Here is a 26730-nt window from a genome sequence, read left to right as displayed (position 1 = left end):
ACAAGGTGATATTAGGGCAAAAGACCAAAAGCTTGGTCACAGAGGTGTTTTAAGGAGTGTCTTAAGAGATGGGGAAGTTTAGAGAGGGAATTGAGAACTTAGACCCAGGCACTGAAGGCCCAGGGACCAATGGTGCAGTGATGGAAATTGGGGATGAGCTAAAGACCAGAATTGATGGAGTGCAGAGATCCCAGAGATAGGGAGTGGCGAGGCCATGGAGAGATTGAAAACCAGAATAGGATTTTCAATTTGCAACACTGCTTAAACAGGAGCCAATGTCAGTTAGTGTGCACAGAGGTGATGGGTAAACGGGACTTGGTGTGAGTTCGATTACGGGCAGCAGAGTTTTGGAGGAACTCATGTTTTTTTTTGTATGTTGTTATGACCAAAGCGTGAGAAATGCACTGTTAATTCAGTCCCACTACTCCACAGGCCACAGCATATCGAATAAAGTTTCCCACCTCCGAAGAATAACCAAATTAAACACTTTATTTGTCCCCCAGAATACAGCACGCAAAACCAGGTTTCTTTAAACAACAACAACATTAACTATTTATTAGAAAATAAATAATAAGTCTTAACTACTAATGAGATAAATCTATATGCATGAAAAACTCCTTAATTTCTTAATCCTCATGCACACGCAGATACATTTTTTAAAATGGTTAACCGGGGAAAAAGGATTTTTGGTTTACAGCTGTTTCTTAGGAATAGAAGGAATAATAATAATAGAGTTCATCATGTTCTGGTAGGATGTTTTCGGTACGGTGAGTTGTCCCAGAGTCGAATAGTCAGATACCACTCGAACTCTCCCCAGGTGAGGTTGTTGCACAGTCTGTGATGGGTAGGCTTTCAAGGCAATTTGTCTGCAGCAGGTGTCACACAGGTCTTTCAGCAAAGGTGTAGCAACAGGTCTGCTTGGTGTTTGAAGCAGCAGTCTAGCCGTAGAAGCTTTCTTGAGATTTCACGATCTCCCAAAACACAGGAGGCAACAGGAACCACTCTGGGTGCAGGAATTCTTAAGAGACTGGAGGCAGTAGGAATCTGCCACCTTTCAAATGCAGGATTCCTCTTCAAGAGATGCAAGTCTCCTTTACAGAGAGAGGTAACACTTTTCTGGGTCTTTCTGTCTTGCTCCAGGCAGGTCAAAGCAAAGATTTCAAATGCCTGCCCTTCGTCCATTTCACAGGCTTTTTAAAGGGTCCAAGGTGAAAAAGAACCTTCCTGAACATGGTCACATGTCCAGACACAGTGCCTCCCCCTGTCACTCAAAAGCTGCTCTGAAGAAAGGTCAAACCCCTGTGGTTTCCTTGAAATTTCTCGCTTTCCTGTCCTTGTACAAGTTCAACCTCCTTTCAAAACATTGTAGGAATTCCAACTATTTGTAGGTCAGTGTCCACGGAGCAAAAAATTCCTTTTCTCATTTTTTTTTTAAACACACAGAATTCTAAGTTTTCTTTTAAAAAACAAAACACTTGTAACAATGTTCACAGGATTTAGGCTTCACTGACGAGGCATTTATTGCCCATCGCTAATTGCCCTTGACAAGGTGATGGTGAGCCATCTCCTTGACAACTGAGTGGCTTGTTGGGCTATTTTAGAAGGCATTTAAGAGTCAGTGCATTACTGTGGGTCTGGAGTCACATGTAGGCCAGACCAGGTAAGGACAGCAGATTTCCTTCCCTAAAGGGTATTAGTGAACCAGATGGGTTTTTACAACAATCGACAATGGTTTCATGGCGATCATTAAATTAGCTTTTAATTCCAGATCTATTAATTAATTGATTTTAAAGTCCCCATGTGTGTGGCCAGGCGATTGGGGGGGGGGGGGGGGGGGGTGGAGTTGGGGTGTTGCGGGTGAGGGGGTTGTTTGGGGGGGGCAGGGTGTAGGGGGCGGGGCAGGGTGTATGTTTCTCTAGATCTACTCTATTATTTTCTTTTAAAATTCCAAAATCCCTCAATCAAAGCACTCTGAACCTTCTATATTCCAATTGGAATACAAGCTTAGTTTCATTAATCGCTCTTCGGAATCAAACTCCTGGAGTCCTGGATAATTCCGGTGAATCCATGCTGCACTCCTTTCAAAGCCAATATATCCTAAGGTACACTGCCCAGGACTGTACAGTTACTCCAGATATGGTCTATCCAAGGCTGTGTATAACTGAAGCAAAACTTCCTCCCCATTATATTCTCTCCCTCTAGTTAGAAAGGCTGACATTCCACTGGCCTTGGTGATTATTTTTTGTACCTGACCATTTCATTTTAGTGATGTGTGTACATGGATCTCAAAGTCTCCGAGGAGCTCACTGTTCCTAGCTTTACATCATTTCAATACTGGGACCTTTTCCTTTTTTGGTCCAAAATTGATGACCTTACACTTTCCTGTGTTGAAATCCACCAGCAGTAGTTTTACCCATTCACTTAATCTATCAATGTGTTTTTGTAATTTTTTGCTTCCATCTACAATACTTACTATCTCATCATTCTTTATCGTTATTTAACCTGGATAACTGGCTCTCTATTGTGCTAAGTCATTAATAAATAGAGTGAATCAATATGGCATTAGCACCAATCCTTGTCAGACACTGCTCGTCACTTCCATCCAAATTGAGTACTTTCTGTACTTTGTCTTTCAGCACTGAACCAAACTCCTGACCAGGTGAATAACTTGCCTTCAATTCCGTGAGTTTTAATTTGAGCTCATGGTCTCTTATGTGGAACCTTATTCAGTGCCTTCTGGAAGTCCATATAAACTGCATCTACAGATATTCCCCTGTCTACTTTAGTTACTTCCTCAAAAATTCCATTAAGTGCATCAGGTGTGACCTACCCTTTACAATTCCACATTGGCTCTCTCTAATCCACTCAAATTTCTAACTGCTCAGTCACTCTGGCCTTAATTATAGATTCGAATAACTTACCCACAACAGTTGTTAGCCTATAAGGTCTGGTTTCTCCCTCACACTATTCTAAAGGAGAGATACAGGGAGAGATGGACAAGAGAGAGGAACAGATTTAGACAGAAAGAGAAGATACTTGGACAGAGAGATGCTGATCAGCTCTAATCATTAACTAGGTCAAACCACAAACCTCAGTCACACCTGCTGTTTCCACATTCAGAAATAAAGATAGTTTTCTTTTTTATTTTAACTTTCAGTTGCGTCTCAACTTTGAGCTACTGAAATGATTCACACTTTCCGAGAACTGTAACATTTCTTGCAAATCAAAGAGGGTGGTGTTCTCATGCATCTGCTGCCCTTGTCCTTCTAGTTGGTAGAGGTCGCGGGTTTGGAAGGTGCTGTCGAAGGAGCCTTGGTGCGCTGCTGCAGTGCGTCTTGTAGATGGTACACACTGCTGCCACTGTGTGTCGGTGGTGGAGGGAGTGAATGTTTGTAGATGGGGTGCCAATCAAGCGGGCTGCTTTGTCCTGGATGGTTTCGAGCTTCTTGAGTGTTGTTGGAGCTGCACCCATCCAGGCAAGTGGAGAGTATTCCATCACACTCCTGACTTGTGCCTTGTAGATGGTGGACAGGCTTTGGGGAGTCAGGAGGTGAGTTACTCACCACAGGATTCTCAGCCTCTGACCTGCTCTTGTAGCCACGGTATTTATGTGGCTGGTCCAGTTCAGTTTCTGGTAAATGGTAACCCCCAGGATGTTGATAGCGGGGGGGATTCAATAGGACCAATAAGGGAAGGTCATTGATGAAGCAGCTGAAGATGGTTGGGCCTAGGACACTACCTTGAGAAACTCCTGCAGTGATGTCCACAACTCCAACCAGTGGAAATTTTTCCCAATTCCCATTGACTCCTGTTTTTCCAGTAAGAGGGAATGCAACATGGTCTAAATGAATTTTACTGTGCTTGTATGTGAATGCACAGAGTGTGGTAAATAAGATTGATGAGCTGCAGGTGCAGATAGCCATGTGAGAATATGACACGGCGATAACAGAGACCTGGCTCAACAAAGGGCAGGACTGAGTACTAAGTATTCCTGGATACAAGATGTTCAAGAAAGATAGGGAAGGAAGGTAAGGAGGAGGGGTAGCAGTATTGATTAAGGGGAATGTTACAGAGCTGGAGAGAGAGAGGATCTCCTAGATAGGTCAAAGACAGAATCTATTTGGTTACAGCTAAGAAACAGTGGAGGTACCATTACATTACTGGGTATGTTCAATACACCACCAAGTAATGGGAAAGATATAGAGGAACACATTTGCAAGGAAATTAAAGAGAGGTGCAAGAATTATAGAGTAGTTATAATGGGAGACTTTAATTATCCTAATATAGACTGGGATAGTAATAATGTAAAGGGCAGAGAGGGGGAAGAGGTTATGAAGTGTGTACAAGAGAATTTTCTACTTCAGTGTGTTTGTGGGCCAATGAGGAAGGAGGCATTGCTGGATCTGGTTCTGGGGAATGAGGTGGGTCAAGTGGATCATATGTGAGTAGGGGAACACATAGGGGACAGTGATCATGGGATCATAAGGTTTAGGTTAGTTATGGAGAAGGCAAGGAGAAATCCAGAATAAAAATAATTAATTGGGGGAGGGCCAGCTTCAATGGGATGAGAACAGACCTGACTCGGGTAAATTGGAATCAATGATTGGCAGGCAAAACTGTAATTGAACAATGGGCTGCCTTTAAAGAGGAGATAGTTTGGATAGTGTTGGGGCACATTCCCATGAGGAAGAAAGGTAGGGCAAAAAATCCAGAGCTCCCTGGATGACAAAAGAGATAGAGAGGAAGATAAAGAAAAAGGGTGCATATATGACCGATGTCAGGTTGAGAATACAATTGAGAACCAGTCTGAATATAGAAGATTTGGAGGGGAAATGGAAAAACAAATAAGAGAAGCAAAGAGAGAGTATGAGAGGAGACTGGCAACTAACATAAAAGGGAAACCAAAAGTCTTCTATAGACATATAAACATAAAAGGGTGGTAAAAGGAGGAGTGGGGACAATTAGGGATCAAAAAGTGGATTTACACATGGAGGCAGATACTGGATGGGCTAAAAATTGATAAGGAGGTGGTATTAGGCTGGCTGTATTTAATGTTGATAAGTCACCAGGACTGGATCAGATGCATCTGAGGATACTGAGGAAAGTAAGGGTGGAAATTGTGGAGGCACTGGCCATAATCTTCCAATCCTCCTTAGATATGGGATGGTGCCAGAGGCCTGGAGAATTGCAAATGTTACACCCTTGTTCAAAAAAGGGTGTAAAGATAAGCCCAGCAACTACAGGCCAGTCAGTTTAACCTTGGCAGTGGGAAAGCTTTATGGAACGACAATCCGGGACAAAATTAACAGTCACTTGGACAAATGTGGATTAATTAAGGAAAACCAGCAAGGATTTGTTAAGGGCGAATTGTGTTTAATAAAAATAAAAACAGAAAGTGCTGGAAATACTCAGCATGTCTGGCAGCATCTGTGGTGAGAGAAACAGAGTTAACGTTTCCAGTTGGATATGACTTCTTCAGAACCAAAGGAAGGTAGAAACATGATGTGGGGGGGGGGGGGGGGGGGTGGGTGAGGAATAAAGGGAAGGTCTGTGATAGGGCGGAGGGCAGGAGAGATGAAATGACAAAGATGTCATGGAAGAAAAGGCAAAGGGAGTGGTAATAGCTGTAGTAAAAGACAAAGCATTTCTTTTTTTTTTAGAGATACAGCACTGAAACAGGCCCTTCGGCCCACCAAGTCTGTGCCGACCATTAACCACCCATTTATACTAATCCTACACTAATTCCATATTCCTACCACATCTCCACATGTCCCTACCACCTACCTATACTAGGGGCAATTTATAATGGCCAATTTACCTACCAACCTGCAAGTCTTTGGCATGTGGGAGGAAACCGGAGCACCCGGAGGAAACCCACGCAGACACAGGGAGAACTTGCAAACTCCACATAGGCAGTACCCGGAATTAAACCCGGGTCCCTGGAGCTGTGAGGCTGCGGTGCTAACCACTGCGCCACTGTGCCGCCCAGAGTTAATGGCAGAATAACAGCTCTGTCCGAAAGAAAAAACACAAAGTTTAAGACTGCCATATGATTAAAAAAAAACAAAATGGGGGGGTCCTGGTCTGAGGTGAATAGTAAAGATACATTTAAGGGGAAGCTGGATAAACATGTGCGGGAGAAAGGAATAGAAGGAGATGCTGATTGGGTAAGAGGAAGAGGGTGGGAGGAGGCTCGTGTGGAGTATAAACACTAGCATGGACCAGTTGGGCTGAATGGCCTGTTTCTGTGCTGGAGATTCTGTGTAATGCTATGTAAATACATCAATTAAATAAAAATAACTGGAATAGTAACACGTCTCCAACTAATGCGGAGTCAACTCGATAACTGACCACAGGAACACATCACGGCCTCACTTACACACACTGTCCCAGATCAATAAAGTCCAGCTAGAATACCGGTACAAGAGTAAGCACCCTATTCCCGACTCTGCCTTTTACCTGTGGTCATCTCAACAAAGACAGGAACAGCTGCGTCATTCAGCCTGATACCTCCCTGTATCCTGTTCGGTGAGATTCTCATCATACACGGCCAGCAGTGAAATCACATTCCCACAAAGGTTCAGAATAGATCCCGAGCAAGACTGAAGGCACAGAGGTGAAATGTCATTGTTTACCAGCTGCGTGCCTTCTGTCTGAAAACTCTGCTTTAATTCTCCCTCAGCGCTCTGGTCCTCCTCCATTGCCAGGGGGCCCCCCATCTGCCGTCTGTACTCAAAAGCAGCATTGCTGTCAGAGCTGAAGGAATTGTTATCGTGACAAAAATCCCCTCCCTCCATCATGGACATCATTTCATCCTCAACATTCTCATTGGCTGAAGGTGTGCTGGTATCACTCTGCACATTAACCATGACAACAAGGACATCTGTAACATCTTGATCGTCAGAATAGGCGGTCCAATGCTGCTGGAATCAAACACAGCCAGATTACAACAACCACACTGTCCCCATCAAACACTCCCAGGACAGATACAGCACGGGGTTAGATACAGAGTAAAGCTCCCTCTACACTGTCCACATCAAACACTCCCAGGACAGGTACAGAACGGGGTTAGATACAGAGTAAAGCTCCCTCTACACTGTCCCCCATCAAACACCCCCAGGACAGGTACAGTACGGGGTTAGATACAGAGTAAAGCTCCCTCTACACTGTCCCCATCAAACACTCCCAGGACAGGTACAGCACGGGGTTAGATACAGAGTAAAGCTCCCTCTACACTGTCCTCATCAAACACTCCCAGGACAGGTACAGCACGGGGATTGGCTGCCCACTGATTTGGGAGCCTGAGTGCATCAACGAGGTGCAGCTGACAGTGCCGGTGGCAGTTGGAGGTTGCAGAGGTGGAGAGAGGAGCTACACTGAGCAAGGGAGAGCTTCTACAAACAAGCAGAGGAAAACTCCAACAACAATCACCTTTAAAAGAGAAGAAAGTGACATTCTTTTTTTGTTGGAAACAAGGCTTTGTCTGGAGGTGGGTGCTGAACACCAGTAATTTACTTTGGACTGTTGGGGGAGGAACAAGTGGCTGGAACAACAAGGGGTGGGGCTGCCAATTCAACAGGAATCTGTGCTGCTGCAAAAGCACACAGGAAAGCTCCCTCCCCACCCCAATTGCCAAGCCTGGGTCAGCTGAAGCTGCCCAGCTAAACAGACGGAAGGGGATAGATAGTGCCTGGGCAGCTTCAGCTGACCCAGGTGAAGACGACTCCCCCAACCAGAAGACCGGAAGACCAACTTCAAAGACTGTTTTAAGTGTACTGTGAGCACCACCTCCAGAAAGCAAGTCATCCCTTCCAGCCTGCCTTTGCCTCTCATCTATTACCTCAGCCTCTCCACTAATCTGTTGTTTGTTTGTTTGTCTTTACTACACATTCCATATTTTCAGTTAAATCGCTGATATTTGGTGTGCAAGTCCACAATTTGGGGTGGGTTTAGCTCTTGGACCCATGGCAAGCCCTTCATCACCGGTGGCGGGGCCCTCTACTACCTACGCAGCTGCAGCTTCTGTGGCTGCCCACGTGGCCCCGTCACCCTTTAAATTATTGACATGCAGCCATGGGGTGAAGAGCTATCCCCACCCCAACATGTCTATTGAGGCCTGCGTTAAGGCAATGGCCGTGGTTGTCGGCCCCTCGGCCATTGTTGCGGCCTCAAAGATGTATGGGAAGGCTGTGTTCTTTTTGAAGACCGAGCGGGCGGTGTCCCTGGCCCTGAGTAAAGGGCTCACTGTGGGGGGGACCTTCCTGCCAGTGGACCCTCTGGGGGCCACTGCGCATCGGATAATGTTGTCCAACGTCCCACCCTTCATTCCCAGTGAGCTCCTCCTCCCCCACCTGCACCATCTGGGGGAGGTGAGGTCGGGGATCACCCCAGTCCGGCTTGGTCTTCGGGAGCACAGCCTCCAACATGTCTACTCCTTCCGCCGCCAGTTATTTATGCAGCTGGCGCGGGAGGAGGACACGGAGGGCCAATTTAATGTGGAGTTCCAGGGGACGGCCTACCGCGTCTTCTGGACCTCGGATGGGGCGCGGTGCCACGTCTGCAAGGGGGTGGGGCATGTTCGGAAGAACTGCCCCAACCTCCCGGCCACCAGCTCCACCTCGGCGGCCCAGAGTGGTTCCACAGCACCTCCTCCCACTCCCCCCGCACATCCAACAGACACCGCTCAGTCGGTTCCGGAGGCTGTGGTTTTCACAGCCTCTGGCGGGGAGGGGAGCGTCCGTCCGAGCGGAAGGAAGACGCGGGGAAAAAAGAAACATCGTGAGGCGCGTCCCCTGGACACTTTGACTCAACCCGAGCCTGAGCTCAGCCCAAAGCCCATTCCCATGGAATCCACCTGTCCCAGGGCTGGGCTCAGGCCCAGGGTGACTAAAAAAGGAAAAAAGGGTGCGGAGGCGGAGGCCTCTGATGACATGGAGGTCTCTGAGTCTCCGCGCCCAAGTGCGAAAAAGAGGAGAAGGCACCCCTCCACAGAAATAACACAGGGCCCTGAGGTGCAGGGCCCATCTGTTGGAGGGGAGCTGCCTCCTGTTTCTGGTCCTCAGGTGCCCCCTACCGCCACCACCAAGGCTGCAAAGTCCGGGCAGGTGCTCCCTATTCCTCAGGATGGAGGGGAGGGGATGGCCCCGGTACATGAGGCCCCTCCTGAAGGAGTAAGTGGGGCCCTGCTTGTGGTGGGGGAGCCTGGGGAAGCCGCCCATTCTGCCACTGCTACTGGGTCGGGTGTCCTGAATGAAGGGGAGGGCGAGGCCCCAGAGGGTCGGGCCTCCCAGCCGGAGTCCACCACCAACCAGGAGACACCCGACCCAGTTATAACTGAGGATGCTGCCCCACCTGCTGGGCCTGTGGGTGCTGGCGGAGCGGGAGATAGCCTCCTCCCTCCGCCTCCAATCTCGGCTCCGGTTGGTTTCCCGGAGTCGGGAACTTCTGTCTCCCCTGGACCACTCATTGCCCTGGGGACGGAGGTGGAGGGGGGTCCTGAGCCGCTGGTGCCTGCAGGCTCCAGTTTCACAATAGAACCCAGAGGGGACTCCTCCGCCATCGATCCTGGGGGTGGGATCGTGACGGAGGCGGGACCAGCTGGCGCGGCCGGGACGTCCGCCCCACAGTGTGTGGTGGATGTGTTGGCCGCTGGCGGTGACGACCCGGAGGAGGATGGGGATTCGGTGCGGGGCAAGGAGGATGATCTTGATTCCATCGCCAGTGAGGTGGTGGAGTCCCTCGTGCCTCCCACCGAATCTCCTCTCATCCCCACGGCGGAACTCCGGAATTTCCTCGCGGCTTGCAGGGGTTGCCGCAATAAAGTTCAGCTGGCCCTCGACCGTTGGTCGAATCTGGCGCTGATCATCCAGTCCGTCCGTGCCGCCCTTAAGATAGCGGGCAAGCGCGCGGACGTGAAACTGGTTGAGAGGCGCCGTTTTAATGTGTTCCTCAATGGGTTGCTGGGGGAGTGGAGGGCCAGGTGCACTTCCACTCCCTCCTCACAGTGAGCTGTTGATGACGGGTTTTAAGTACCTTTGACATGAAGATAACCATAGCCAGCCTCAACATCAACGGCAGCAGAGGGGCTCACCGCAGATTTCACAATCTCTCAGTCCTTAGGGAAGGGAGATACGCGGTGAGCTTTCTGCAGGAAACCCACACCGTTCCGGGAGACGAAGCCACCTGGCTCCTGGAGTGGCAGGGTGGGGTCTACATGAGTCACCTCACCCCTATTTCTAGTGGGGTGGCTATCTTGTTGGCCCCGACTTTTCAGCCGGAGATCTTGGGGGTCAAGGAGCTAGTGCCGGGCCGCTTGCTCCACCTCGCCGTTCGCCTGGGTAGCGTGCCGCTCCACTTTGTGAACGTGTACGCGCCCAGGCCCGGCGCTTTGCAAGCGCGCTTCTTTGAAGAAGTGTCCGCTCTCTTGAGCTCCATCGATAGCGGCGAGTGCATCATCCTCGGGGGGGATTTTAACTGCACCCTCGAGGTGGGGGATCGCTCCGGTCCCCAGCGCGGCCAAGCGTCGGTGGAGAAGTTGAGGGGACTGATCAGCTCTCTTAACTTGGTGGACGTCTGGCGGAATCTCCATCCCGACTCCAGCGCCTTCACGTGGAGGTCTGGAGGAGGGGGGTCGCGAATCGACCGCCTCTACATTTCGCAGGCGTACGTCTCCCGCGTCTCGGCGGCCTCCATGCGGCTGGTGCCGTGCTCGGACCACCGCCTGGTGTGGGCGGAGTTCACTCCGCTCCGCACGCGGGCGGGGTCCGCGTACTGGCACTTTAACAACCGGCTGCTGGAGGACGTGCGATTTCGGGACTCGTTCTGTCGATTCTGGGCCGACTGGAGAAGGAAGCAGGGGGGCTTCCCCTCCTTGAGGCTATGGTGGGATGTGGGCAAGACTCACATCCGCGTCTTCTGTCAGGAGTACGCGAAGGGGTCGACCAAGAGGCGGGAAGCCGAGATCGGGCGCCTTGAGAGGGAGGTGCTCGACTTGGAATCCCGCCTCGGTCATGCCGTCGCGGACCCGGCCCTGTGGCAGGCGTACAAAGAGAAGAAGGGCGCGCTGAGGAACCTGCAGCTCATAGGGTCCCGAGGCGCGTACGTGAGGTCGCGGATCCAGATCCTGGAAGATTTGGACCGCGCCTCACCCTTCTTCTACTCGCTGGAAAAATGGCGGGGGGTCCGTAAGCAGCTCGTCGAGCTGCTGGCCGACGACGGATCCTCCATCACGGATCCGGAGGGAATGGGCCTCCTGGTCCGGACGTATTACAGTGCGTTGTTCTCTCCGGATCCGTCCAGCGAGGATGCGCGCAGAGTTTTGTGGGAGGACCTGCCGCAGGTCAGCCCGGAGGGCGCCGAAGGATTGGAGGCTCCGCTCACGTTGGCGGAGCTGACTGGCGCCCTCCACCAGCTCTCGAGGGGCAAATCCCCAGGGCTGGATGGGTTGACCGTGGAGTTCCTCAGGGCGTTCTGGGACGTCCTGGGGGACGATTACGCGCGGGTCCTGGGGGAAAGCCTGGCGACCGGGGAGATGCCCCTCTCGTGGCGCAGGGCGGTCATCGTCCTGCTGCCGAAGAGGGGCGATCTCCGCCTGCTTAAAAACTGGCGTCCGGTCTCCCTCCTCAGCACGGATTATAAGATCTTTGCCCGGGCTATGTCTACCCGCCTGGGCTCCGTGCTGGCCCACATGATCCACCCCGACCAGTCCTACACAGTCCCGGGCCGGTCCATCCAGGACAACATCCACCTGGTCCGGGACCTGATCCATCTTTCCCAGAGGACTGGTCAGTCGGTCGCCTTTCTCTCCCTCGATCAGGAGAAGGCGTTCGACAGGGTGGATTCACGATTACCTTTTCGGGACTCTGCGCGCTTTCGGACTCGGGCCGCATTTCGTGGCCCGGGTCCGACTTTTATACGCCGCCGCAGAGTGTCTAGTCAAAGTTAACGGGTCCTTGACGGCGCCCCTTCGATTTGGGAGAGGAGTGCGTCAGGGGTGCCCCATGTCCGGCCAATTGTATACCATCTGCGTGGAGCCCTTCCTGTGCCTGCTTCGCAGGGGGTTGACGGGATTGGCTCTGCGCGAGCCGGCCATGCGGGTCGTCCTCTCGGCTTACGCCGACGACGTGCTCCTCGCAATCACAGATCCCGTTGACTTGCGGAGGATGCGCGACTGCCAGCAGACCTTTTCTGCCGCGTCCTCCGCGAGGATCAATTGGGAGAAATGTTCCGGACTCCTGGTTGGTCAGTGGCGGGTGGACTCCCTGCCGGAGGAGATGACACCTTTTGCGTGGAGCACCACGCACCTCCTCTATCTGGGAGTCCACCTTAGCCCCGCTGAGGAAGCCTGGCCGGCAAACTGGCAGGAGTTGGAGGCGAAAGTCACCGCTCGGCTGGGGCGCTGGACAGGACTGCTCCGAGTGCTTTCCTACAGGGGCCGAGCGTTGGTCATAAACCAACTGGTGGCCTCCATGCTGTGGTACCGGTTGGTCACTTTGGCCCCGCCCCCTGTATTTGCCACCAAGATCCAGAAGAAACTCGTCGATTTCTTCTGGGGCAAGAGGAAATACTGGGTCTCTGATGCGATCATGAGTCTCCCGATCGAGGAGGGCGGCCACACCCAGGCTGCGACTCTCCGCCTTCGGACCCTGCAGAGATACCTGTACGTCGAGCGTCCTCCCAGATGGTGTGCGCTGGTGACGTATTTTTTCCGCCAGTGTCACTGCCTTCAAGACGACACGCAGCTCCCGGTGGAGTCCGTTAGCCGCGCCTCTCTGAGGGAGTTGCCTGTCTTTTACCGGGATCTTTTCCGAGTCTGGAACATGGTCGCCTCCAGTCAGGGCGCTCCCCCGCCGGCGGAGGAGAGCGCCTCGGCTGTCCGGGCGGCCGACTCCGGGGACGGTCCGGCGGGCGGAGGAGTAGCCGAAACCCCCGGGACGCCCCTCACTGCGGGTGGCGAGGGGGCTCGGGAGTGCGGAGCGCTCCCGGCCGAGCCGACCCCCGCTCGGCCGGAACTGCTCATCGGACCCAGGCCCCGAAACCCTCCTCGGGAGCCGGTCCCGCACAACCCGAGCCGCCTCTCGGAAATGCCCTCCGTGCCATTCCAATCGGCGCGGAGGGGTTTCCTGTACGGGCTGCTCCTGCACACTCTCCACTTCCTCGCCCTCGTCAGCCGGCCGGACACGCCCTGGCGGTCCGTGTTGCCATCTGGCGGCGAGGGGAAACCCCGATGGAGGTCTCTCTACGCGGGAGTCTTCCCCCTTTACATCGGGGACCTGGGGTGGAGGGTGCTGCACAGAGCAGTCCCGTGCAATAGGCTTTTAAGTAGGTTCACGGACTCCCAGGCCACCTGTACTTTCTGCGGCCTGGACGAGTCCGTGTTCCACATTTATATGGAGTGTGCGAGGTTGCAGCCCCTATTTGAGTATCTGAAGGGGCTGCTCCTCAAATTCTGGCTGCACTTCAGTCCCACGCTCCTGATCTTTGGGCACCCAGTGCGGAGGGGCTTGGGCCGGGAGGAGGATCTCCTCGTCGGTCTGCTCCTGGGCCGGGCCAAGGTGGCAATTCACAGGTCCAGGTTGCAGGCCGTCGGGGGTTCCGTCCTCCCCGATTGCCTGCCCCTCTTCCGCGGTTACGTTCGCGCCCGGGTGTCCCTGGAAAAGGAGCATGCGGTGTCCGCCGGTACGCTTGAGGCCTTGCGCGACCGGTGGGCACCGCAGGGACTGGAGTGCATCGTCGACGCCGAGAATGGCATTTTAATTTGAGTTTTTTGTTTATTTATCTGTTTTAATAAAGTTATTTTAAAACTGTAAATATGTACATAAAGGGGGCCTGAGGGATAAAGGCCCCCTCGATGTGAAAAATATAAAAGGGCCCTGGGGTATAAAGGTCACCTTGTGAAAAAAAAAACGGGGGTTAGATACAGAGTAAAGCTCCCTCTAAAAAAAAAACTGGGATTGGCTGCTCTCTGATTTGGGAGCCTGAGTGTTGAGAGCCTCAACGAGGTGCAGCTGAGAGTGCTGGTGGCAGTTGGAGGTTGCAGAGCTGGAGAGAGGAGCTGCACTGAGCAGCTACCAACAAGCAGAGGAAAACTCCAACAACAGTCTCCATTAAAGAGAAGAAAGGGACATTTTTTTTTTGGAAACAAGGCTTTGTCTGGAGGTGGGTGCTGAACACCAGTAATTTACTTTGGACTGTTGGGGGAGGAACAAGTGGCTGGAACAACAAGGGGTGGGGCTGCCAATTCAACAGGAATCTGTGCTGCTGCACAAGCACACAGGGAAACTCCCTCCCCACCCCAATTGCCAAGCCTGGGTCAGCTGAAGCTGCCCAGCTAAACAGACGGAAGGGGATAGATAGTGCCTGGGCAGCTTCAGCTGACCCAGGTGAAGACGACTCCCCCAACCAGAAGACCGGAAGACCAACTTCAAAGACTGTTTGTTTTAAGTATACTGTGAGCACCACCTCCAGAAAGCAAGTCATCCCTTCCAGCCTGCCTTTGCCTCTCCTCTCTTACCTCAGCCTCTCCACTAACCTGTTGTTTGTTTGTTTGTCTTTTCAAATTTTTCTGTGAGTCGCTGTTATTTAGTGTGCAAGCCCACAATTTGGGGTGGGTTTAGCTCTTAGACCCATGGCAAGCCCTTCATCACCGGTGGCGGGGCCCTCTACTACCTACGCAGCTGCAGCTTCTGTGGCTGCCCACGTGGCCCCGTCACCCTTTAAATTATTGACATGCAGCCATGGGGTGAAGAGCTATCCCCACCCCAACATGTCTATTGAGGCCTGCGTTAAGGCAATGGCCGTGGTTGTCGGCCCCTCGGCCATTGTTGCGGCCTCAAAGATGTATGGGAAGGCTGTGTTCTTTTTGAAGACCGAGCGGGCGGTGTCCCTGGCCCTGAGTAAAGGGCTCACTGTGGGGGGGACCTTCCTGCCAGTGGACCCTCTGGGGGCCACTGCGCATCGGATAATGTTGTCCAACGTCCCACCCTTCATTCCCAGTGAGCTCCTCCTCCCCCACCTGCACCATCTGGGGGAGGTGAGGTCGGGGATCACCCCAGTCCGGCTTTGTCTTCGGGAGCACAGCCTCCAACATGTCTACTCCTTCCGCCGCCAGTTATTTATGCAGCTGGCGCGGGAGGAGGACACGGAGGGTCAATTTAATGTGGAGTTCCAGGGGACGGCCTACCGCGTCTTTTGGACCTCGGACGGGGCGCGGTGCCACGTCTGCTCCACCTCGGCGGCCCAGAGTGGTTCCGCAGCACCTCCTCCCACTCCCCCCGCACATCCAACAGACACCGCTCAGTCGGTTCCGGAGGCTGTGGTTTTCACAGCCTCTGGCGGGGAGGGGAGCGTCCGTCCGAGCGGAAGGAAGACGCGGGGAAAAAAGAAACATCGTGAGGCGCGTCCCCTGGACACTTTGACTCAACCCGAGCCTGAGCTCAGCCCAAAGCCCATTCCCATGGAATCCACCTGTCCCAGGGCTGGGCTCAGGCCCAGGGTGACTAAAAAAGGAAAAAAGGGTGCGGAGGCGGAGGCCTCTGATGACATGGAGGTCTCTGAGTCTCCGCGCCCAAGTGCGAAAAAGAGGAGAAGGCACCCCTCCACAGAAATAACACAGGGCCCTGAGGTGCAGGGCCCATCTGTTGGAGGGGAGCTGCCTCCTGTTTCTGGTCCTCAGGTGCCCCCTACCGCCACCACCAAGGCTGCAAAGTCCGGGCAGGTGCTCCCTATTCCTCAGGATGGAGGGGAGGGGATGGCCCCGGTACATGAGGCCCCTCCTGAAGGAGTAAGTGGGGCCCTGCTTGTGGTGGGGGAGCCTGGGGAAGCCGCCCATTCTGCCACTGCTACTGGGTCGGGTGTCCTGAATGAAGGGGAGGGCGAGGCCCCAGAGGGTCGGGCCTCCCAGCCGGAGTCCACCACCAACCAGGAGACACCCGACCCAGTTATAACTGAGGATGCTGCCCCACCTGCTGGGCCTGTGGGTGCTGGCGGAGCGGGAGATAGCCTCCTCCCTCCGCCTCCAATCTCGGCTCCGGTTGGTTTCCCGGAGTCGGGAACTTCTGTCTCCCCTGGACCACTCATTGCCCTGGGGACGGAGGTGGAGGGGGGTCCTGAGCCGCTGGTGCCTGCAGGCTCCAGTTTCACAATAGAACCCAGAGGGGACTCCTCCGCCATCGATCCTGGGGGTGGGATCGTGACGGAGGCGGGACCAGCTGGCGCGGCCGGGACGTCCGCCCCACAGTGTGTGGTGGATGTGTTGGCCGCTGGCGGTGACGACCCGGAGGAGGATGGGGATTCGGTGCGGGGCAAGGAGGATGATCTTGATTCCATCGCCAGTGAGGTGGTGGAGTCCCTCGTGCCTCCCACCGAATCTCCTCTCATCCCCACGGCGGAACTCCGGAATTTCCTCGCGGCTTGCAGGGGTTGCCGCAATAAAGTTCAGCTGGCCCTCGACCGTTGGTCGAATCTGGCGCTGATCATCCAGTCCGTCCGTGCCGCCCTTAAGATAGCGGGCAAGCGCGCGGACGTGAAACTGGTTGAGAGGCGCCGTTTTAATGTGTTCCTCAATGGGTTGCTGGGGGAGTGGAGGGCCAGGTGCACTTCCACTCCCTCCTCACAGTGAGCTGTTGATGACGGGTTTTAAGTACCTTTGACATGAAGATAACCATAGCCAGCCTCAACATCAACGGCAGCAGAGGGGCTCACCGCAGATTTCACAATCTCTCAGTCCTTAGGGAAGGGAGATACGCGGTGAGCTTTCTGCAGGAAACCCACACCGTTCCGGGAGACGAAGCCACCTGGCTCCTGGAGTGGCAGGGTGGGGTCTACATGAGTCACCTCACCCCTATTTCCAGTGGGGTGGCTATCTTGTTGGCCCCGACTTTTCAGCCAGAGATCTTGGGGGTCAAGGAGCTAGTGCCGGGCCGCTTGCTCCACCTCGCCGTTCGCCTGGGTAGCGTGCCGCTCCACTTTGTGAACGTGTACGCGCCCAGGCCCGGCGCTTTGCAAGCGCGCTTCTTTGAAGAAGTGTCCGCTCTCTTGAGCTCCATCGATAGCGGCGAGTGCATCATCCTCGGGGGGGATTTTAACTGCACCCTCGAGGTGGGGGATCGCTCCGGTCCCCAGCGCGGCCAAGCGTCGGTGGAGAAGTTGAGGGGACTGATCAGCTCTCTTAACTTGGTGGACGTCTGGCGGAATCTCCATCCCGACTCCAGCGCCTTCACGTGGAGGTCTGGAGGAGGGGGGTCGCGAATCGACCGCCTCTACATTTCGCAGGCGTACGTCTCCCGCGTCTCGGCGGACTCCATGCGGCTGGTGCCGTGCTCGGACCACCGCCTGGTGTGGGCGGAGTTCACTCCGCTCCGCACGCGGGCGGGGTCCGCGTACTGGCACTTTAACAACCGGCTGCTGGAGGACGTGCGATTTCGGGACTCGTTCTGTCGATTCTGGGCCGACTGGAGAAGGAAGCAGGGGGGCTTCCCCTCCTTGAGGCTATGGTGGGATGTGGGCAAGACTCACATCCGCGTCTTCTGTCAGGAGTACGCGAAGGGGTCGACCAAGAGGCGGGAAGCCGAGATCGGGCGCCTTGAGAGGGAGGTGCTCGACTTGGAATCCCGCCTCGGTCATGCCGTCGCGGACCCGGCCCTGTGGCAGGCGTACAAAGAGAAGAAGGGCGCGCTGAGGAACCTGCAGCTCATAGGGTCCCGAGGCGCGTACGTGAGGTCGCGGATCCAGATCCTGGAAGATTTGGACCGCGCCTCACCCTTCTTCTACTCGCTGGAAAAATGGCGGGGGGTCCGTAAGCAGCTCGTCGAGCTGCTGGCCGACGACGGATCCTCCATCACGGATCCGGAGGGAATGGGCCTCCTGGTCCGGACGTATTACAGTGCGTTGTTCTCTCCGGATCCGTCCAGCGAGGATGCGCGCAGAGTTTTGTGGGAGGACCTGCCGCAGGTCAGCCCGGAGGGCGCCGAAGGATTGGAGGCTCCGCTCACGTTGGCGGAGCTGACTGGCGCCCTCCACCAGCTCTCGAGGGGCAAATCCCCAGGGCTGGATGGGTTGACCGTGGAGTTCCTCAGGGCGTTCTGGGACGTCCTGGGGGACGATTACGCGCGGGTCCTGGGGGAAAGCCTGGCGACCGGGGAGATGCCCCTCTCGTGGCGCAGGGCGGTCATCGTCCTGCTGCCGAAGAGGGGCGATCTCCGCCTGCTTAAAAACTGGCGTCCGGTCTCCCTCCTCAGCACGGATTATAAGATCTTTGCCCGGGCTATGTCTACCCGCCTGGGCTCCGTGCTGGCCCACATGATCCACCCCGACCAGTCCTACACAGTCCCGGGCCGGTCCATCCAGGACAACATCCACCTGGTCCGGGACCTGATCCATCTTTCCCAGAGGACTGGTCAGTCGGTCGCCTTTCTCTCCCTCGATCAGGAGAAGGCGTTCGACAGGGTGGACCACGATTACCTTTTCGGGACTCTGCGCGCTTTCGGACTCTGGCCGCATTTCGTGGCCCGGGTCCGACTTTTATACGCCGCCGCAGAGTGTCTAGTCAAAGTTAACGGGTCCTTGACGGCGCCCCTTCGATTTGGGAGAGGAGTGCGTCAGGGGTGCCCCATGTCCGGCCAATTGTATACCATCTGCGTGGAGCCCTTCCTGTGCCTGCTTCGCAGGAGGTTGACGGGATTGGCTCTGCGCGAGCCGGCCATGTGGGTCGTCCTCTCGGCTTACGCCGACGACGTGCTCCTCGCAATCACAGATCCCGTTGACTTGCGGAGGATGCGCGACAGCCAGCAGACCTTTTCTGCCGCGTCCTCCGCGAGGATCAATTGGGAGAAATGTTCCGGACTCCTGGTTGGTCAGTGACGGGTGGACTCCCTGCCGGAGGAGATGACACCTTTTGCATGGAGCACCACGCACCTCCTCTATCTGGGAGTCCACCTTAGCCCCGCTGAGGAAGCCTGGCCGGCAAACTGGCAGGAGTTGGAGGCGAAAGTCACCGTTCAGCTGGGGCGCTGGACAGGACTGCTCCGAGTGCTTTCCTACAGGGGCCGAGCGCTGGTCATAAACCAACTGGTGGCCTCCATGCTGTGGTACCGGTTGGTCACTTTGGCCCCGCCCCCTGTATTTGCCACCAAGATCCAGAAGAAACTCGTCGATTTCTTCTGGGGCAAGAGGAAACACTGGGTCTCTGCCGCGGTCCTGAGTCTCCCGATCGAGGAGGGCGGTCAGTCGCTGGTGTGCGTCCGCACCCAGGCTGCGACTCTCCGCCTTCGGACCCTGCAGAGATACCTGTACGTCGAGCGTCCTCCCAGATGGTGTGCGCTGGCGACGTATTTTTTCCGCCAGTGTCACTGCCTTCAAGACAACACGCAGCTCCCGGTGGAGTCCGTTAGCCGCGCCTCTCTGAGGGAGTTGCCTGTCTTTTACCGGGATCTTTTCCGAGTCTGGAACATGATCGCCTCCAGTCAGGGCGCTCCCCCGCCGGCGGAGGAGAGCGCCTCGGCTGTCCGGGCGGCCGACTCCGGGGACGGTCCGGCGGGCGGAGGAGTAGCGGAAACCCCTGGGACACCCCTCACTGCGGGTGGCGAGGGGGCTCGGGAGTGCGGAGCGATCCCGGCCGAGCTGACACCCGCTCGGCCGGAACTGCTCATCGGACCCAGGCCCCGAAACCCTCCTCGGGAGCCGGTCCCGCACAACCCGAGCCGCCTCTCGGAAATGCCCTCCGTGCCATTCCAATCGGCGCGGAGGGGTTTCCTGTACGGGCTGCTCCTGCACACTCTCCACTTCCTCGCCCTCGTCAGCCGGCCGGACACGCCCTGGTGGTCCGCGTTGCCATCTGGCGGCGAGGGGAAACCCCGATGGAGGTCTCTCTACGCGGGAGTCTTCCCCCTTTACATCGGGGACCTGGGGTGGAGGGTGCTGCACAGAGCAGTCCCGTGCAATAGGCTTTTAAGTAGGTTCACGGACTCCCAGGCCACCTGTACTTACTGCGGCCTGGGCGAGTCCGTGTTCCACATTTACACAGAGTGTGCGAGGTTGCAGCCCCTCTTTGAGTATCTGAAGGGGCTGCTCCTCAAATTCTGGCTGCACTTCAGTCCCACGCTCCTGATCTTTGGGCACCCGGTGCGGAGGGGCTTGGGCCGGGAGGAGGATCTCCTCGTCGGTCTGCTCCTGGGCCTGGCCAAGGTGGCAATTCGCAGGTCCAGGTTGCGGGCCGTCGGGGGTTCCGTCCTCCCCGATTGCCTACCCCTCTTCCGCGGTTACGTTCGCGCCCGGGTGTCCCTGGAAAAGGAGCATGCGGTGTCCGCCGGTACGCTTGAGGCCTTCCGCGACCGGTGGGCACCGCAGGGACTGAAGTGCATCGTCGACGCCGAGAATGGCATTTTAATTTGAGTTTTTTTGTTTATTTATCTGGTTTTAATAAAGTTATTTTAAAAATATAAGTGTGTATATAAAGGGGGCCTGAGGAATAAAGGCCCCCTCGACATAAAAAAAAAACGGGGTTAGATACAGAGTAAAGCTCCCTCCACACTGTCCCCCATCAAACACTCCCAGGACAGGTACAGCACTGGGATTGGCTGCTCTCTGATTTGGGAGCCTGAGTGCATCAACGAGGTGCAGCTGACTGTGGCTGTGTGCACAGGTTGGAGGCTGCAGGCTGTGTGACTGCTGCAAGAGGGAGAGACTCAAACTGAAACAAAAGTTTTTTCCAAATTTCAACAAAGGAAGGAAGGCAGAGAACTGGAAGAACTGGAAGCTCTTTTTGTGAGTTTGCTTGGTACTGAAAGTCTTTTTCATTGATTGTTGGGGGTGGGGAAAGAAGAGACCTGAAGACCTTGGGTGGGGCTGTATTGTTCAATAGGGAGCTCCTGTGTTTAACATTTTTGGATAGGGAGCTCCCTCCCCACCCCAACTACCGAGCCTGGGACAGCTGGAGCTGCCCAGGTGAAGAGACTTATTATCTGAATATCGAAGGAGGCGTGTGCCTGGGCAGCTTACAGCTGACCCAGGTGAAGACATCACCCCACCCTCCCAACTGGAAGACCAGCTACAAGACTTGTGCAATACTAACAAAGACTGATTCCTCTTGGCCTTCCTCTCCCTCAGCCTCTTCCCCTGTGCTACATCCTTTAAGTGTTACATTTTTGATTTATTGTATTTGCTCTTTTCTTTTTTTTTCTCTCAGCAAAGTGCCTGTAACTCTTCCACCCCATGACTTCTCAGTCCTCTCCGGTGGCGGGGCCCTCCTATGCTGCAGCAGCTGCGACAGCTGCTCCTGTGGCCCCGTCACCATTTAAAATCTTAACATCAAAGCATGGGGTGAAGAGTTACACCCATCCTAATATGACTATTGAGGCTTGTGTTAAGGCAATGGCCGTGGTTGTCGGCCCCTCGGCCATTGTTGCAGTCTCAAAGATGTATGGGAAGGCTGTGTTCTTCCTGAAGACCGAGCGGGCTGTGTCCCTCGCCCTAAGTACGGGGCTCACAGTGGGTGGGATTTTCCTGCCAGTGGACCCTCTGGGGGCCACTGCACATCGGGTAACCTTGTCGAACGTCCCACCCTTCATTCCTGATGAGCTCCTCCTCCCCCACCGACACCATCTGGGGGAGGTGAGGTCAGGGATCACCCCAGTCCCGCTCGGTCTTCGGGAGCACAGCCTCCGACATGTCTACTCCTTCCGCCGCCAGCTATTCATGCAGCTGGCGTGGGAGGAGGTCTTGGAGGGCCACTTCAGTATAGAGTTTCAGGGGACGGCCTACCGCGTCTTCTGGACCTCGGATGGAGCGCGGTGCCACGTCTGCAAGGGGGTGGGGCATGTTCATAAGAATTGCCCCAACCTCCCGGCCACCAGCTCCACCTCGGCGGCCCAGAGTGGTTCCATAGCACCTCCTCCCACTCCCCCCACACATCCAACAGACACCGCTCAGTCGGTTCCGGGGGCTGTGGTTTTCACAGCCTCCGGCGGGGAGGGGAGCGTCCGTCCGAGTGGAAGGAAGACGCGGGGAAAAAGGAAACATCATGAGGCGCGTCCCCTGGACACTTTGACACAACCCGAGCCTGAGCTCAGCCCAAAGCCCATTCCCATGGAATCCACCTGTCCCAGGGCTGGGCTCAGGCCAAGGGTGACTAAAAAGGAAAAAAAGGGTGCGGAGGCGGAGGCCTCTGATGACATGCAGGTCTCTGAGTCTCCACGCCCTTGTGCGAAAAAGAGGAGAAGGCACCCCTCCACAGAAATAACACAGGGCCCTGAGGTGCAGGGCCCATCTGTTGGAGGGGAGCTGTCTCCTGTTTCGGGTCCTCAGGTTCCCCCTACCGCCACCACCAAGGCTACAGAGTCCGGGCAGGAGCTCCCTATTCCTCAGGATGGAGGGGAGGGGAAGGCCCCGGTACATGAGGCCCCTCCTGAAGGAGTAAGTGGGGCCCTGCTTGTGGTGGGGGAGCCTGGGGAAACCGTCCATTCCGCCACTGCTACTGGGTCGGGTGCCCTGAATGAAGGGGAGGGCGAGGCCCCAGAGGGTCGGGCCTCCCAGCCGGAGTCCACCACCAACCAGGAGACACCCGACCCAGTTATAACTGAGAATGCTGCCCCATCTGCTGGGCCTGTGGGTGCTGGCGGAGCGGGAGATAGCCTCCTCTCGCCGCCTCCAGTCTCGGCTCCGGCTGGTTTCCCGGAGTCCGGAACTTCTGTCTCCCCTGGACCAGTCATTGGCCTGGGGACGGAGGTGGAGGGGGGTCCTGAACCGCTGGTGCCTACAGGCTCCAGTTTCACAATAGAACCCAGAGAGGACTCCTCCGCCATCGATCCTGGGGGTGGGATCGTGACGGAGGCGGGACCAGCTGGCGCGGCCGGGACGTCCGCCCCACAGTATGTGGTAGATGTGTCGGCCGCTGGCGGTGATGACCCGGAGGAGGATGGGGATTCGGTGTGGGGCACGGAGGATGACCTTGATTCCATCGCCAGTGAGGTGGTGGAGTCCCTCGTGCCTCCCACCGAATCTCCTCTCATCCCCACGGCGGAACTCCGGGATTTCCTCGCGGCTTGCCGCAATAAAGTCCAGCTAGCCCTCGACCGTTGGTCGAATCTGGCGCTGATCATCCAGTCCGTCCGTGCCGCCCTTAAGATAGCGGGCAAGCGCGCGGACGTGAAACTGGTTGAGAGGCGCCGTTTTAATGTGTTCCTCAATGGGTTGCTGGGGGAGTGGAGGGCCAGGTGCACTTCCACTCCCTCCTCACAGTGAGGTGTTGGTGACGGGTTTTAAGTACCTTTGACATGAAGATAACCATAGCCAGCCACAACATCAACGGCAGCAGAGGGGCTCACCGCAGATTTCACAATCTCTCAGTCCTTAGGGAAGGGAGATACGCGGTGAGCTTTCTGCAGGAAACCCACACTGTTCCGGGTGACGAAGCCACCTGGCTCCTGGAGTGGCAGGGTGGGGTCTACATGAGTCACCTCACCCCTATTTCTAGTGGGGTGGCTATCTTGTTGGCCCCGACTTTTCAGCAGGAGATCTTGGGGGTCAAGGAGCTAGTGCCGGGCCGCTTGCTCCACCTCGCCGTTCGCCTGGGTAGCGTGCCGCTCCACTTTGTGAACGTATACGCGCCCAGGCCCGGCGCGTTGCAAGCGCGCTTCTTTGAAGAAGTGTCCGCTCTCTTGAGCTCCATCGATAGCGGCGAGTGCATCATCCTCGGAGGGGGAGATTTTAACTGTCCCCTCGAGGTGGGGGACAGCTCCGGTCCCCAGCGCGGCCAAGCATCGGTGGAGAAGTTGAGGGGACTGATCAGCTCCCTTAACTTGGTGGAAGTCTGGCGGAATCTCCATCCCGACTCCAGCGCCTTCACGTGGAGGTCTGGAGGAGGGGGGTCGCGAATCGACCGCATCTACATTTCGCAGGCGTACGTCTCCCGTGTCTTGGCGGCCTCCATGTGGTTGGTGCCGTGCTCGGACCACCACCTGGTGTGGGCGGAGCTCATTCCCCTCTGCACACGGGCGGGGTCCGCGTACTGGCACTTTAACAACCGGCTGCTGGAGGACGTGCGATTTCGGGACTCGTTCTGTCGATTCTGGGCCGACTGGAGAAGGAAGCAGGGGGGCTTCCCCTCCTTGAGGCTATGGTGGGATGTGGGCAAGACTCACATCCGCGTCTTCTGTCAGGAGTACGCGAAGGGGTCGACCAAGAGGCGGGAGTCGGAGATCGGGCGCCGAGAGAGGGAGGTGCTCGACTTGGAGTCCCGCCTCGGTCATGCCGTCGCGGACCCGGCCCTGTGGCAGGCGTACAAAGAGAAGAAGGGCGCGCTGAGGGACCTGCAGCTCATAGGGTCCCGAGGCGCGTACGTGAGGTCGCGGATCCAGATCCTGGAAGATTTGGATCGCGCCTCACCCTTCTTCTACTCGCTGGAAAAATGGCGGGGGTCCGTAAGCAGCTCGTTGAGCTGCTGGCCGACGACGGATCCTCCATCACGGATCCGGAGGGAATGGGCCTCCTGATCAGTACTTATTACAGTGCGTTGTTTTCTTTGGATCCACCAGCTCTCGAGGGGTAAATTCCCGGGGCTGGACGGGTTGACCGTGGAGTTCCTCAGGGCTTTCTGGGATGTCCTGGGGGACGATTATGTTTGGGTCCCGGGGGAAAGCCTGGCAACCGGGGAGATGCCCCTCTCATGGCGTTAGGCGGTCATCGTCCTGCTGCTGAAGAGGGGCGATCTCCGCCTGCTTAAAAACTGGCGTCCGGTCTCCCTCCTCAGCACGGATTATAAGATCTTTGCCCGGGCTATGTCAACCCACCTGGGCTCCGTGCTGGCCCACATGATCCACCCCGACCAGTCCTACACGGTCCCGGGCCGGTCTATCCAGGACAACATCCACCTGGTCCGGGACCTGATCCATCTTTCCCAGGGGACTGGTCAGTCGGTCGCGTTTCTCTCCCTCGATCAGGAGAAGGCATTCGACAGGGTGGATCACGAATACCTTTTCGGGACCCGCCACGCTTTCGGACTCGGGCCGCGTTTCGTGGCCCAGGTCCGACTTGGATACGTAGCCGCAGAGTGTCTAGTTAAGGTTAACGGGTCCTTGATGGCGCCCCTTCGCTTTGGGAGAGGAATGCGTCAAGGATGCCCCATGTCCGGCCATTTGTATACCATCTGCGTGGAGCCCTTCCTTTGCCTGCTTCGCAGGAGGTTGATGGGATTGGCTCTGCGCGAGCCGGCCATGCGGGTCGTCCTCTCGGCTTACGCTGACGACGTGCTCCTCGCGGTCACAGATGCCGTTGACTTGTGGAGGATGTGCGACTGCCAGCAGACCTTTTCTGCCGCGTCCTCCGCGAGGATCAATTGGGAGCAATGTTCCGGACTCCTGGTGGGTCAGTGGCGGGTGGACTCCCTGCCGGAGGAGATGACACCTTTTGCGTTGAGCACCACGCACCTCCTCTATCTGGGAGTCCACCTTAGCCCCGCTGAGGAAGCCTGGCCGGCAAACTAGCAGGAGTTGGAGGCGAAAGTCACCGTTCAGCTGGGGCGCTGGACAGGACTGCTCCGAGTGCTTTCCTACAGGGGCCGAGCGCTGGTCATAAACCAACTGGTGGCCTCCATGCTGTGGTGCCGGTTGGTCACTTTGGCCCCGCCCCCTGCATTTGCCACCAAGATCCAGAAGAAACTTCTTCTGGGGCAAGAGGAAACCCTGGGTCTCTGCCGCGGTCCTGAGTCTCCCAGTCGAGGAGGGCGGCCAGTCGCTGGTGTGCGTCCGCACCCAGGCTGCGACTCTCCACCTTCGGACCCTGCAGAGATACCTGTACGTCGAGCATCCTCCCAGATGGTGTGCGCTGGCGACGTATTTTTTCCACCAGTATCACTGCCTTCAAGAAGACACGCAGCTCCCGGTGGAGTCCGTTAGCCGCGCCTCTCTGAGGGAGTTGCCTGTCTTTTACCGGGATCTATTCCGAATGTGGAACATGGTTGTCTCCAGTCAGGCCGCTCCCCTGCCGGCGGAGGAGAGCACCTCGGCTGTCCGGGCGGCCGACTCCAGGGAAGGACCGGTGGGTGGAGGAGTAGCTGAAGCCCTCGGGATGCCCCTCACTGCAGGTGGCGAGGGGGCTCAGGAGAGCGGAGCGCTCCCGGCCGAGCTGACCCCCGCTCGGCCGGAACTGCTCATCGGACCCAGGCCCTGAAACCCTCCTCGTGAGCTGGTCGCGCACAACCCGACCCGCCTCTCGGAAATGCCCTCCGTGCCATTCCAATTGGCGCGGAGGGTTTTCCTGTACGGGCTGCTCCTACACACTCTCCACTTCCTCGCCCTCGTCAGCCAGCCGGACACGCCCTGGCGGTCCGCGTTGCCATCTGGCGGGGAGGGGAAACCCCGATGGAGGCCTCTCTACGTGGGAGTGTTCCCCCTTTACATCGGGGACCTGGGGTGGAGGTTCACGGACTCTCAGGCCTCCTGTACTTTCTGCGACCTGGACGAGTCCGTGTTTCACATTTATACGGAGTGTGCGAGGTTGCAGCCCCTCTGAGTATTTGAAGGGGCTGCTCCTCAAATTCTGGCTGCACTTCAGTCCCACGCTCCTGATCTTTGGGCACCCGAAGAGGAGGGGCGTGGGCCGGGAGGAGGATCTCCTCAACGGTTTGCTCCTGGGCCTAGCCAAGGTGGCAAATTCAAGGTCCAGGCTGCTGGCCGTCGGGGGGTCCGTCCTCCCTGATTGCCTGCCCCTCTGCCACGGTTACGTTCGCGCCTGGGTGTC

General features: G+C 56.1%; 1 protein-coding gene across 2 annotated transcripts in view; it reads right to left on the bottom strand.

The window, feature by feature from the left end:
• Window positions 1-504: 504 nt before the first annotated feature.
• The window catches only part of il12rb1 (interleukin 12 receptor subunit beta 1), a 145508-nt gene continuing 119282 nt past the window's right edge, over window positions 505-26730 (bottom strand). For both annotated transcript variants that reach the window (XM_068015946.1, XM_068015947.1), the window contains exon 16: window positions 505-6920. In XM_068015946.1, coding sequence (XP_067872047.1) covers window positions 6495-6920 — 426 coding nt within the window. In that variant the 3' untranslated portion in view covers window positions 505-6494. The remainder of the gene's footprint in view (window positions 6921-26730) is intronic.

Source organism: Heterodontus francisci, chromosome 36 (genome assembly GCF_036365525.1).
Source record: "Heterodontus francisci isolate sHetFra1 chromosome 36, sHetFra1.hap1, whole genome shotgun sequence".
Taxonomy (NCBI): Eukaryota; Metazoa; Chordata; class Chondrichthyes; order Heterodontiformes; family Heterodontidae; genus Heterodontus; species Heterodontus francisci.
The sequence above is the reverse complement of the archived record's forward strand: the minus strand, read 5'-3'. Positions and strand labels throughout refer to the sequence as shown.